A 15,107-nucleotide genomic window follows, 5' to 3' on the forward strand; every position below is an offset into this window, starting at 1 on the left:
TAAGTTTAGGACATGACTGACAGACTCAACTGCATAATGGATTACCGCTGGCTGTTGGCCAGTGATGGGTTTTTGAAATCCAACAAACAATACTGACTTACTTTTTTTGTCATGTCTATTCAATGCTTTGGTCGTCTGCCAAAAAAATAACATAATAATAATTCTCAGAAAAAAATTATAGATTCGATTCATTTGATTTATAAGCATCTCATGTAATCAATTTAGTTTCAATTCTTAATCAACTGCCCTAGTTGTATGCTAAATGAGAAAATCATTTTCATGAAAACATAAAAGCAAGAAAGAGATCTGGTGTACAGGCCTCAGGACCGGTGACATACTTGGCTTAAGAAACGTTACACCCATAAGTATTTATAAAAATATATTTCACAAAGTAGGAAACAATACATGGATATCTTAGATTACATTACATAGAGTAGCTAATTAAACATACAAGTGTATGAGCATTAAAGCACAGTAGAAAATATGATTTGCATGAAAGACTATTTTATATATACTGTCCATCCAAGAGAATCGCATCGATACAAACAGAATATGCACGCAGCTCCAGTGCCAGATCCCCATGTGCAATAGCTAACGTGCATAGACAAAACCTCACTTCAAAGAAAAGCTAAGAGAATCAGCAATGACTCTATGTACATATTTTTTTCTTTTTGCTCTAATATCATACAGTGCAGCACATTACACATGTCTGTTTCTGTATTTCATACTCTGGTTTCTGACTTTTGATTTAAAAAATGGCAGGGGTCAAATATGAACATGAACTAGATGATTTCAGCTATTGTGCTTAGAATGATCACTGATATCACTGTATATAGTATGTGGATATATGTATATATACACACACACAGTATCAATAAAATATTGACTTGTCTTTCCTGGTCAAGAACAAATCCTCTGTGGATTTCACAGTTCAGTGTAGTTAACGAATCTCACTCTGTGAATTTCAGTACAGAAATTCAGTTCAGCCTTTAAAAAACAGTGATGGAGCAGAATTAAACAAAGCTGAAGAGGAAAAGCTGGAAACTTTAAATTAAAAAGTTAATAAAAAATAATTTCACTCAAATAAATAAAATAAAAAGTACAAATATACTCAAACCTGTAGCACAAAACAGACGACTGGCGATTAATATTTATATATTTATATAAAACATACACAATAATGAAGAAACACATCAATGCTCCAAAAAACATTGGAATACGACTGTATTTAATGCTTGCTTTTGTAAAACGAAGGCCTCATTGTTCCCACAATTCTCTTGTTGTCCTCAAATCAGTCTTACACACTCTAATCATCTTTGAGTGTGAATCACGCTTAAAGCATATGGATACAAAGGGTTGTATAAAGCAAGCCTCAAGGCTTTTCCAGTTTACTCAAGAAATGTGGCCACGTAGTATCAAAGGGTCGAATCTTATCTCAGCAGGCAGATCCTAAAGCCAGTGTGATGTATTTTCATTGCGCTCGCATTTGTTAAATCACAAATACATTCATAAGTAATGTAGACAATATATTGCTATTTAGTTTACCTTCTTTTTAAATGTTCCTTTATCTGATTGGCTAAATGACGTCAAGAGATCTGTTGTCGCTGGGGAGCAGTGTCATGTTGAGGCCTCTGCAGTCCTGTTTCTCCCAACCACAGTGGGCTACAAGGTGTCCCAATTGTCCTCTTTCCATCCAGTCTTTTCAAGCGACTACCAAGAATCAAAGTTCTGATGCCTCTGGTGGTCACAGTGAACAACAAATACCCAAAATACTGCTAGACACTCAGTGACGTTAATCTAAACTCACACTCCACAAGAATCATTGACCTCCTACTACAGACACTGTTAAGTTCTGACGTTACGATGCACGCTGATGTGGTAGATGACTAATGCTATTAGGTCTCGCTAAGAAGTTTTTTTTTAAAAAGGCGCGCCCCCCCCTCCCCCCTTTTTAACAGCAGTGTCTAACATCCCCGTAGCATAATACACACGTTATGTGGATGAAAGCAAAAGGTCCGTAGTGCTTGGAGGTCAAGTCTCTTTGTCGCTCTCGCCCACGGAATACAGCTCGCCCAGTCTTCTGAAGCGCGGCCCCCACTCTCTAAGGTAGTCATAGTTCTGGTCCGAGTCCGAAGAGGCCGTTTCGAGGGAACTCAGTGAGCCCGCAATAGAGCCCCTGCCCTCATAGCCGTAGATTTGAATGGAGTCATATGGCGGAGCCGTGGGGTCGTTGTCTGCCTCGTGAAGCCGTACGTTGATGAATTCATCTACGTCTACTCCGTTTGGACCCGAGTGCTGACCTTGTCTGGGCATGAACTGCAGGTCAGGCTTGATGTCCTTCCTGGGCAGATAGCCGTTGATGCCATCTGGGTTCTGCAGGGTGGCGATGTCAAAGGCCTCCGTGTCCTCCTCCCCGCCTCCCTCGTCATCATAACGGATGATGTTCTCCCTCACGTCCTCGTCGTCTTTGATGATTAGAGGCTCGTTCTTGTGTCTCCTCAATGTCACAAACAAGACCACGATAACTGAAAGGCACAAGAACATCCACTTAGTGATCTCCACCTTTGCCTTGTGCAGTTATTCTTTTACCAAGTGCTTTTTAGATTCAGATTTTACATGCAAATCACAAAGTGAATTTATAAATTAAAAAATAAGTAAGGACTAAAAGAGGCAGCTGAAATGACCTACCGAGAAGTAGAATTATACAAGCTAGAATAGCAATCAGAGCTCCCATGCTGAGACCAATGGGTAGAACAAAAGCCTCGACGTTACACGACTGCACAATGCCTTCCCTGCTGCAGCCGCACACCCGGATAGTTAAAGTGTTTGTGCTGCTCATTGGAGGCTCTCCGTCGTCAGACACAACGATGGGCAGGAGGTACGTCTCCTGTTTCTGACGCCGAAAGGAATTGTGCTTGGCAAGAACGCTGATCGAGTTATCTAGGGAGAGATAAAGTTTGGCTGTGATGTATGAAATCAAAGACAATCCATGCAAGTAAATGGTAGGGAAACGACACGCTATTAAATTTACAAGACAATGTCAATTCTAGAAATAAATAAACAGATGGATATAAATGGCTTCATCTCTGCTGTCAATCTCTTGCAAAGGCTACGGGAGTAGTGAAAGCGTATCAGGAAGGCAGACAAAAAAAAAGACAAAAAAAAAGAGCAAAGTACTGGAGCCTCCACCGGTGCTTCTTTTCTGAAGTTGTAACTTCATTATCTGCCCCCTCATACCTCAACGCATATGTTGACGCTCTCCAGTGTCTCAAGGAGCTCCTTCAGTTGATACACTGAACAATATCTCCGTAAAAGCCTTCAGTTTTTATTCCAAGAAAGAAAAGAAAATCAGCTACTGAGTGAAAGGTTTAGATAATACCTCAGACGGATACAGCACAATTATGGAAGCATATGGGTAGCAATATTCAATTTGAAATGTAATATGCAAAATGGCAATGCATTTCTGTATTTAAATTTACATTTTCCATTACATTTGTGCAACGTTTGGTGCAAAATGAAAATGAAAATTCAATTATATAATTTACATTTGCTATTTCATACACTAGTTTTAAAATGTAAATTGAATACACATTTTAACGCTTTATAAGTTGCAAAATGAAAATGAAAATGTATTAGAAAATAAAATTCAGTGTGCAAATTGAAAATGCATTCCACGTCCCCGCCCTCTCCCGCCGTGTCAATCATTGCGTGCTCAGAATGCATTTTCAATTTGCACATTGAATTTTATTTTCTAATACATTTTAATTTTGCAACTTATAACGCGTTAAAATATGTATTCAATTTACATTTTAATACTAGTGTATGAAATGGCAAATGTAAATTATATAATTGAATTTTCATTTTCATTTTGCACCAAACGTTGCACAAATGTAATGGAAAATGTAAATTTAAATACAGAAATGCATTGCCATTTTATATATTGCATTGTCATTTTGCATGTTACATTTCAAATTGAATATTGCTACCCATATGCTTCCATGCTAAAATAACCAAGTTATGGAAAAAGCTTTATCATTTAATAGAGTCTTGGGAGCAACCAAGGCAATGGTAATGTATGTATTTATTTATTGCTTCTCATGAGGGTGAACAACTGGAAGTTCATCATTTAAAACTACAGAATAAAAGGACTTCACGGAACTCACTGGAACAAATATCAATAGCTGAACAGGGTCGGAATTTAATTTCCGCTCATAAACATGCTAATGAAAAATGTAAATATGGCTTTCTTTTTGTTTCCCTGAGATCACAAAGCAATTATCTGCAAATGCTGTGAGATGATTTATCAATGTAATTAAAGTTCCATTTTTTTTTTTTTTATGTGTCACTATGTGTGAAGAACATGGTCCTGAACTAATGTATCTTATTTCTCCAAAGAATATTCACTGATATGCAGTCCATGATTATCTGACTATATTTTAACGTGTCTACACAGTTACGGTCAAATTAAATCTTCTTAGGTTCAAGTGCATTCGAACATTTCATACTAGTCATATTTATAGCAAAATGAAGACTAGTGTAATATTCTGACAGTATATGGGAGCTATTAAGTTGTGCTCAAGTCTTCAATCTCTTTTTTCACGGCACAATACCCTGAAGCACACATTTTAAGGTTACGATAACTGCTGGTAGTTCCCAGCTCATATCGGCCTCTCCGTGTCACCATCTGCAATTACAGTTATCATCACAAACAAACCTCCTCAGCTCAACTCCAGAGGTGTGCTTCAGACAACCTGCCTGGTGTGTGCAGGTGGGAACCATCAAAGACCGCATGTGTGCCTCCGTGATGAGCATATCTAGATCATTGCACATGATCTTTGAGACGAGACTTCAGGATGGATAATCATGCAATTAACTGCTACTGAAAAAAATGCACCCATAATTGTATGGTAAGTTCCCAGTACATAGGGAAAATATGATTTATAATTGTATGACTAGAAGAGAATGTGACTTTAGACTTTACCTCAGAAGGTATGTAGAGCATAGACAGAAAAAAAAGTAAATGTACAATATCTAAAAACCTTATTTATGTATGTTTGGACACAAGGAAGAGATATCTGGACAAAAATAATTATTATTTTTCATACAATGAAAGTCAGTGCTGTTTTGGACTTTCATTATATAGACAAAACTTTTGAAACATTCTTCAAAATGTCTTCTTTTGTGTTCCACATAAAAAAGAAAGGCATTCAGGTTTGAAATAACTTGAGGGTAAGTAAATGATGACAACATTTTCATTTTTGAATAAACTATCCTTTTAAGGGACTCTAACAGTACACAACATTTTGCTTTTTAATCATGAATCACAAGTAACAACATATACTGTGATGAAAAGAAACAGGATATAGCACAAATTTGGACATGTTGTCAAATCGCTGCACAAGTTTTGATGCCAAGCGCGATCAAACACACATGCACACTCATGCACTCACATTCGCGCACAGCAGAAGAGATGAGAAAGCGGCCTTAGTGCACCAGACGCCTCAGGCTGTGCATCAAAGCCTGGTGTCCTTACAGAGCTTTCTCCTGTCTCTGTGATGGAGTGGCCATCTTTAACCTGAACTCACTCAGGCTGACTCATAATACATGCTGCCTCTCAAGACATCACTGAGATTGTCACTAATGACATTCCGCCTGTCTGCTTCATCTTACAATTCTCAAGGTCTGTCTTTGTCTTAGTCCATTGTTCAATGCTTTTCCTATCATTGTTTTCATCTTTCTTTTTTTCCCCTTGTAACATTTTTATTACCGATGCTCTCTGTGGATTCCTTCTTCATTCTAATAACAGACATAACATATTTACTATAATTTGATTAATTTGATTGACTAATAATGATTAAAAACAATTCTACATGCTTTATTTATATGCTAACTCGCCATAGAGTGTTACTTAAATTATTATTATTAAGATCCATCACATTAATAATAATAATAATAATTACATTTATATATCTTTTCTGTCACGTAACTCAAAGCTCTTTACAGAGACTAGGGAGATCCACAATTTCTTTCCTTTTGACACTCTTTCTTACTTTCATATTAACTCAAAACATGACTGTCCCTTGGAAGGCAAAACTCTTTTGATGTAACGTCTGATCTGTCTGGTTCAAAAATATCACGTTTCCTCTTTTTGGTGAGCAGCCAAAACAACAGCTCCTTCAACGGTCAGCCATAAGACCACATGCCAAATGGAACTAGATCAATACAGTTCTCTCTCAAGTCTTCGAAAGCATAGTGCAATACTAGGTTGTGCAGTGAGAACAGCAGGAGCACAGTGTGAAAAGGAAGGTCGGATAGGTTATACAAAAAAGAAAGAAAAAAAATCAGTGTATTTAGCAAACAAATTTAGAACCATCTGCTGCACAGCCTCAACTTTGAGTAAGTCACCCTAGATCGAGTTGCATCGCTAAACCTCGGCTTGGATTCTGTTCATTTGCTTTCTTTCAAAATGCACTGGGGAGTACAAAATAGCTGATGTCCAGACAATTGTGCATCTGCTAACTTGTGGGTACACTAATTCCGCCAGATTTCCCCTTCAAACGCATGCCTCCGGTCTGCACTTGACACACAATGTTTGCGCTTGCAGATGCCTCTCCCTCTCTCCCTGTCTCTCTCTCTCTCTCTCTCTCTCTCATAATTATTATTATTTCCCTGCTCTCTTTCAAGTCAAGTCAAGTCACCTTTATTTATATAGCACTTTATACGATACAAATTGTTTCAAAGCAGCTTCACAGTAATAAACACTAAAATAACAGAATCAGTGATCAAACTTCACCAAAAATGAGACAAATTTAAATTCTGCTGTAAAGCAGCTCCGCAAAGACAACAGTGAAATTATTCAGCTCAAGCCAGTTCAGTGTTAATTCTAACAAAGGCTCAATGGAAAAACATGCCTGTGGCGACATTTGTGAAAAATCACCTAATACGTTGCTTCTGGCACATTCGCAACACCTTAAAAGTGAAAAGTCCAGTGAGTGGCTCTAAAGGCGTGTTTAATTTTATCCAAAAGAGATGAACGTGATTATGTTGGTTCATGTACATATCGTGTCAGTTTGGGAATGAAATGTCCGGTGAGTGTCGTTAATGCTCCATTACATGTAAAAAAAATAACTTGCCACCTTCACTAAATCTGACCAATAGTGTTAAAGCCAACATGGGATAAAAACACATTTTCTGGACAGTAACAAAGTATTTGTACATTTTTATTTTGGAATACTTTTACTTGTACTTCATTACATTCCAAAGCATGATATTGTCCTTTTTACTCCACTAAATTTCATTAAAGGGGTCATATAATGGTACATGCACTTTTACAAGTTGATTGTACTGAAATGTGTGTTGGCAGTGCCTGTACACAACCATCATAAAATGATAAAAATCCATCCAGTGTTTTTTTTTTAATCTTCTTATATGTTTTCCCCCATCTCAAATCAAGCCGTTCAACCGTGTGACGTCACGCGGGAGGGGCGTGACAGCAGCGTTTCAACACAGATCCCACCCTCGCTCGTGAGCGAGCTGTCAATCATAGTCCGCACGGACCGGTGCGGTCATTGTTGATGCGCTGGAGCACTGTCTATGAGCAGAATGGCGTCTAAGCGATTGTGGTGTTCTGTTCTTGGGTGTAATAACGAACGCAGCAGTCATTTTGATATTCCTAAATCCGAACCGCTGAAGACGCAGTGGCTGAGTTTGCTTTCGAAGGGAGTATTCCCCACGATCAACGTCAATGCTTTCATGTTTGCGCGAATCATTTCACATACCAGACTGCTTTACAAACGAGGTCAATATAAAGCTGGTTTTGCTAAGAAGCTGCTCCTGAAAAAAGGATCGGTACCAACTACTCGTGTTCCTGCTGCACCTCCAGAAGAAGAAGTGAGTGTAACGTTTTATTAACCTTTATATTAATATTTATATTAATCTTTGCAAATCGCTTACTGCACGCTTCACGATTAATGCGGCTGTTTACACTCAGGGTACATTACGGCATGTTTTCTATACGACGTTCTCAATATAATTCATAATCCCACGTTTATAATGAACAACGCGTTATGGTTATTGTGTTGTTATTTCAAATGGTGTACGCACAGAACAGAGGGGCGGGGTGAGCAAAGCTCATTATCATTTAAAGACACATGCACTTAAACGGCGTGCTGAAAACAGAGCTGTTTTTGACCAAGTAAAATGAGTGTTTTCTTACAATACTAATGAGAATTTTTAATTAAAGTATATTACAAACTTTTAATTTAGACCCTAAAGAATCATATTAGCTTGTACAAAAATGGCATTATATGACCCCTTTAAAAAAAAACAGGTAGGTTTTTGGTCAAAACTAAATATAACAATAAAATAACGCAAGTTAAAGGGATACTTCACCGATTAGCATTAAGCTTTGTACCAGTAGAAACACGGTAGTATTTTCGAATGACCGTGCTTCCCTCCCTCATGTCCCCCTGAGACGAGAGATTTCTGTATTGTGTGTCTGGAACAAAAACTCAGATGACGCAAAAATCTTCATTTTGCGTCATCTGAGGCTTTTTTGGCCAGAGGCTATAGGCTACAGCCAGTAGTAGGAGCTAGTTCTGCAAGTTTTCAACCCACCCATAGGGGGTAGGATCTCACGATAAAACTGCATCTTTTCAGTTTCGAGTCAACTAGTAGCCTAGTTGTATAATTTTTTCTAAAACTGCCCTCTGTAACCGGTAGGCGTGGCTTGGGAGTGGCCTCGTAGGGCAGCGAAGCAGGTGCATTCTGGGAGTTGTTGTCTTTCATCCACATGAGCCAAAAATACATTTTCTGGCTTTTCTCAGTCTAGAAGGCACCAACCTCTAAAATAATTTCACATTTCTACTACATAAATGACCCAATTTAAATACACATTCATCTTTCCAGCGGTGAAATATCCCTTTAATGCCCATACATCTTCCCCTCTGCTATAGCAATTTCAAATGATGTAAAACTAGTATGTTCGCATAGCGTTCTTCTTAAAATGTTAGTACATTGTGCCCTATGTGACATCTGATTTAAAACACAACAATGGTAACAATTAAATTTGATTTATTATTTATTATTTTTTTAGTTACTATAACTCTCATGTAAGTGAACTATACTAACCAAGCATTTGTCAGTACAACATACTATTCCTATTTCACTTTACTTCGTTTTTTTAAGGCAATCGGTTTGCATGCTTTTTTAAAAAGTCTAACTGATTCGATTTTACAGTGTACAGAAGACACCATTAGTTTGAGTTAGTTCAATGTCGATGTTGCACACTTCATCAATTATAGTCATATATTGTCTTACCTAAATTGTTTTTGATGGTGAAATTGGGATTGTTAAGCACCTCCAGGCGGTAGTGGAAAGTGTGTCCCTGGGAAGGATTGTCTTTGTCCACAGCGCTGATGGTCTGAATCACCTGTTGACACAAACACACAGAGAGGGACCGGCCATCCATTACTCCACTTTTGACATCATATGGGGCCAGACATTGACAGCAGACAACACGGGATGAAAAATCTGTCTCATTCACTCATAAAAGTAGAGACCCTAAGCTTAGGGGCGCGGCTTTGGCAGCCCACTTTTCTGTGCCAAGTCCATCTATATATCTGCCACACCGTTCAAGACAAGTTATTTTTCTTCATGATTAACAGCTCCCTGAAAAGCAGGACCCCGCCGTCATCATTCCGGTCATTCTTTTCCGCACATGGATGGAGAATGTTCTCACGGTGAGTGTGTTAGAGGGTGGAGGATGAAGAAGTACATACTAACACTGTTAGTCACAGACACTGCATGTCGGCTAGAGCGATGCAGGCTCAGACTGGGCCTGAATGGATCTGATTGTTTTCGTTTTCTGCAGTGGGAGAGAGTAGCTAAAAAAGGGCCACCCAGGTGTCGCTTACTTCTCTCTCTTAAATCAATAGGCTTTACCGTAGCTGACCGTTACGGAGGAGCTTTGAGAGGGAGATGATGCTGGCGGGCCAGATTGATGCCCTCTTACCTGTCCAGGTTTGCCATTTTCACAGAGAAAGGCTTCGTACTCGGTGGCAAACTCAGGGGCGTTGTCATTTATGTCCAGCACTTTGATTGCCACGATGGCTCTGGAAATCTGCCTGTTGTTTTCTAATACAAAAAGAGACAAGCTATTAAAGCAATGAAAATAGAAGTACAGTGGCCAAGTATAGAAGGGAGCTATTGCAAATCCCAGGTAAATAAAATGACCCAGTTACTGTATTACCATTCTTTTACTGCCTCACACCAATTTCTTTCTCTCCCCCCCCCCCCCATCTCTCCCCCATCCCCCCCATCCCCCCCCCCCCCCCCTCCTCTGGGTTGATGGAGAGACAGATGAGACGCATCATCCATTTGAGCTTTAGACATCATCAAGTATGCAAAACAGGATTACGGTGGAGAAAAAAAACCCAACACATTCAAAGTGCTTTTGAAATCCCCTGTACAGGTGCATGTTTTATAAATGAAGGTTAAAAAAAAAATGAATATTAATAAAACGGTGGCAGATGAAGTCTAGAAGACAATACAGGGCAATTTAATTAAATTAACTTTTCATTGGAATTATCCATTGGCAGTAATTTACAGTCCCTTTTGAGGACCCATGTAAATTATTGTATTTAATTAGGGTTGCAACCACTGACTTTTAAAGCAATTATCTATTCGTTTGGCTTTAGTGCACGGCAATTCAGGGCATACCGCTGTAATGTGTGACACTTAGAACAGCACACAGCATTTGAAATGCATTTGACCTGTCAATTAATTTCCGTCATTGATCGCCCTTTAAGAAACAAATATTTGTGCCTAGAACAGATGTTTCAACATAATGCAATAGGGCAGACTCATATTCATAGCCATGCTGTGTGGATATTTCTGTTCAAATTATGTTTCACCATGCAAAGGCATCAGCCAAAAAATAATCCAGATTTGTTGGTCATCGTGTTAAAACACTGAAAAAGACAAACATTTTTCAAACAGCCCTTAAATAATTACATTTATTCTACTCTTTGAGCTCTTAGACATCTTAAGTTAATTGTATATGACAACATCAGTATTTTTTTTCCTCCTCCAGGGGAACATTTTTGGCTCCAATATCCGAATAATGTAGCTGTACATGCCAATCAAAATGAATCTCGAGGTTTATGGATGGCTTGTGCAGTGTTTATTTCTGGTCCACAGCTTGTGTTTAATAAGTTCTTTATCCAGTCAACAGATGTTCTTTTATCTGTTATGTACAGCAAACAGCTCTGGCATGAGTAGAAATTACTCATTAGATGTCCATGAATTGACTGCTGTGCTGTTTAATTCAGTAAAATTTCAGTGTCTTATACCTTAAAATCTGTCGACGGTAAATTAATACCTGAGGTGTTAGGACAAGCTTTATTTTGCATTGGCTCTTATGGTTCATTTGGTCTTTCTATCTTAGTGCCTTTTGAGATGTTGAATATATACAAGCGTGTGTTTCTCTATTGTAAATCTTATGACATAATAAAAAAAGAAAAAGGTGTTAATTGTGATGTGAACATTTTATTGGTCTGAAGTGCCTCTACACAGATTTTAATGATCTCTTTGCACATTACTGTAATGATCTATTTGAAATGGTTATACAAGCATTCTGAAACACAAAACACTTATTGTTTCAATCAATAAGAGAAAGAAAGGGAAATTGAACTTACGAACTTCAGTGGCTGTCACGGTGATATTGTGCCACATATCCGTCTCTCTATCCAGAGGTTTAGCTAATGTGATCTTCCCGTCCTCAACATTAATGTTAAACTGCCTCTCTAAATCTGTGTGTCTATCAATACAATACCTGTAGAAGGAAAACAGAGAGAGAACAAAACAACATCCCTTAGTATATGAGGTAAAATGACCCACATATTTTGGTAAAAGCATTTCATAGAATATTAAAGTCAGTGGCAAAATAAAAACAATAAAAATGCACACAAAATATGACATTAAAATAACATTTTTAGCATCATGTTTTTAAATGTCATGATTATCACAAATCAAATTGTTATTTCCTGAAGATATGCCTTTTTGTCATGCTTACAAAAAAAAAAAAAAAAATAATCTGAGATTTCATTATTTTCAACCATATGCATATGCACCTACAATTGACTAATCTTTGAATCATCAAGGTGATGTCTATTTGGGCATTGTCTCGAAAACAATCTGTGTGTGAGGTATAACTGTCAAGAAAGCCCTAGTGGATGAAGAATGGGTTGTAAAATAAATAAATAGAAATAATTCATTGGTCTGGATAGTGAACGTGAGGAAAATGTTCAGCCGTGGGAAACATCAAGAGACTGAGGGTGGAAGTCCAGGAGGAGTGCTCTACTGCTGTGCAGGCAGCCAGACAGGATTCCCACCTGGGATCAGTCTCCAGGAGGCTGAGTGGATTTCAGTCAGGCTCTGACAGCTCCACGTACCACTGAGAGACAGACCCTGAAATGTTCTGCTATGTGTCAATCAAACTGACAAAGTTACTGTGGGGGATGGAGTGGGAGAAAAAAATAAAAATAAACAATCAAATCTGTAATTAATTATTCCTTGGAAATTTTTGGAAAGAAAAAAAAGAAAAATCTCTTCAGGATTATCCTAAGTATGTAGCTCGGATTTTGATATTTTGCATGTGGAATGTTTGTATCTCATTATTTTGTTTCACTGTGACACACCTCCTCACATGTAAAAAAAAAAAAGGTGTTTACAGTCTGATCAAAATGTCTTGTTTTTACTTTAAGAAATTAATTTCTTCACTTAATTTATAGAAATTAGAATTTATTCATTTTTTAAAAAAAAATGTGTGTTGAATTTTACTACATTAAGTTTTTTTTTTTTACAGGATATGCTTTACACACATGATGAACAACATAAATCAAACAATACCACCTTCTTTTATCACCCTAAGAGCCAAACCATATATTACATGTTAATTTAATTAATTATTGTAGTCATGCCACAAAATTATAACATATAAAGTGCATGTTGTTGATTAGTATTGCTCTACTTGAGCTCTACTTGCTAATGTAATTATACTGTAACCTGAAGTGTGACCATTTTATGACATTACACAAATGAAAATGGCAAAAGAGAGAAAGAAAAAACACTCTCCAATGTGATGTAAGAAAAAAAAAGTAACTAATAAACTTTTATATTAAAAACTAAAAATCTATTCCTTTAAAAAAAAAAGAAAAAAAGAAGCATAATGGAACATTCTCTAGGGCTTTCAAGTTATTATCTTGAGTAAAACAGTAATTATGGGGACTTTGACTGAAGCATAATTTATTCTACTGTAAATGTTTTTCAGTAGGCTGCACTCTGTAAATGGGCAGTAACCAAATCAAATGACTCTGCTTCCTCTATATAAGTAAAGCGTACATCAATATAACACAATCACCATCAAGAGCAGTCACACCATGTGTTAGCATATGCCAGATATCAGGTGCCACAAGAAGATCTGGAGCCAGAGGGACTTCTGTCAGAGAAGGTTAAAATATCCCCACTGATTACAACCACTCTTCTTTTGACAGATAGACAATATTTCTAACAAGGCTAATTTGAACTTGGACACAGCTTGGCAACATTTGGTGCATGCCAGTTTCACAATAGCAAGATACATTTTAGAAAGGTTATAAACAGAGAGAGAGAGAGAGAGAGAGAGAGAGAGATGGGGAAGGTAGTGGTGGTATGAGAGGTCAGATTGATGAGGAGCAATGTTTTTTTAAATGACTGTTTCCATGCCAAGCTGTGACTAAAACGGACATTTTAAATTTACCAGAGCCCTTTAAAAGCCACAATTACAGTTTTTTTTTATTTATTTATGTTTTATTCTTGTTCAGTTCACCTTGATTGCTTCTATTGATGTGACATCCACACCCATGTGCACAATTAGCTGTATTCAAGCAGAAATTTTGTCATTTGAGGTGAGATATAGTTATGTCTCTATGAAATTTGCCATGGGCTATTTGGTAGATAAAGTCAGTCATCATTTTTCATCTGGATTTCTATTTACTAAGTGGCTTTTACCTTTTAAAATTAGTTTAACCCTTCTGGTCCACAAGGTAAGACACGCAGCTTTACCACTTTATGGTTCAAAATTCAGAAAAAAAGTCAACAACAAAAATCATTTGATCACATTAGAAAAGATATTTTAATGCTTAAGTGGACCTTGTCATGTATAGCTTAACACAATCTACTCGATGGCCTCAGGATAGAAGTAATTCATCTTCCAAATAACACAAATGCATCAATACGAAAAGCCTGAATGTCAGACCAATGGGTGCACAAATGCGAATGACAGCAAGGAAAATTAATTCCAACCCAGAAAGGCGAATAAAAAATAAAAATAAAAAAAAGCATCCAACCTTGGGAACAGCAAATGCAACAGATTTTCTTCCTAATAATGCAGTCTTAAACTCCTATCACTATGCACAGATGTCAGAGCTGTAATGTTTAAATCACACAGAAATGATTATATCTCATATTTTGAAGCAAAATAGTCAAAGAAAATAACTATGTAATACAAAGTACAGAGCAATATAAAATAAACATTTCTTGTTCAACAGAGAGACATCAACACTTGAGGAGGACATGGACACTCAATTTCTTCGAATTAATAAATTAGGGCTGTACAATACTGAAAAAAACAGCCATTGCGATTTTTGTTTATTGCAAAAAAAAAAAAAAAAAAAAAAAAAAATCTGCAATGTTTAGGATGATTTTGTAGAGAAGTACCTATGTTTATTAAAAAAGCAAACATAAAAAAAATGTCTAAGCTCATAAAGACTTTTTCAGAGCAGATCATCCTTTTGGGGCTGAATGATTTTGGAAAAAAAATGGGTGTTCACACTTGGTATATTAAATAATAATAATAATAATAATATCTCTCTACTTGAGTTACCGTAAACTATATTCTCAGTTTATTTTTACCCATTCAATAATACTATAAAATGGATGGATTTGTATGGATCAGCATTTACTGTCAATTGCATGAGTTGCTTGAGTGTAAAGGAACAGTGTGAACGAACACTCTTAACTTTGAAACAGGTTGCACGCGTATTTATTTAAATTATTTTGGTAACAAT

General features: G+C 37.1%; 1 protein-coding gene across 1 annotated transcript in view; it reads right to left on the minus strand.

Annotated features, from left to right (window-relative positions):
* Positions 1–238: 238 nt before the first annotated feature.
* The window catches only part of cdh8 (cadherin 8), a 91,222-nt gene continuing 76,353 nt past the window's right edge, over positions 239–15,107 (minus strand). The window contains exons 8-12 of the mRNA XM_084403620.1: positions 11,697–11,833; positions 10,013–10,134; positions 9,319–9,430; positions 2,689–2,940; positions 239–2,525 (exon numbers count right to left, since the gene is read on the minus strand). Of these exons, the coding sequence (XP_084259746.1) occupies positions 2,032–2,525; positions 2,689–2,940; positions 9,319–9,430; positions 10,013–10,134; positions 11,697–11,833 (1,117 nt within the window). The 3' untranslated portion in view covers positions 239–2,031. The remainder of the gene's footprint in view (positions 2,526–2,688; positions 2,941–9,318; positions 9,431–10,012; positions 10,135–11,696; positions 11,834–15,107) is intronic.

The sequence above is a fragment of the Rutilus rutilus genome (genome assembly GCF_951802725.1).
Source record: "Rutilus rutilus genome assembly, chromosome: 3".
NCBI classification, from domain to species: Eukaryota; Metazoa; Chordata; class Actinopteri; order Cypriniformes; family Leuciscidae; genus Rutilus; species Rutilus rutilus.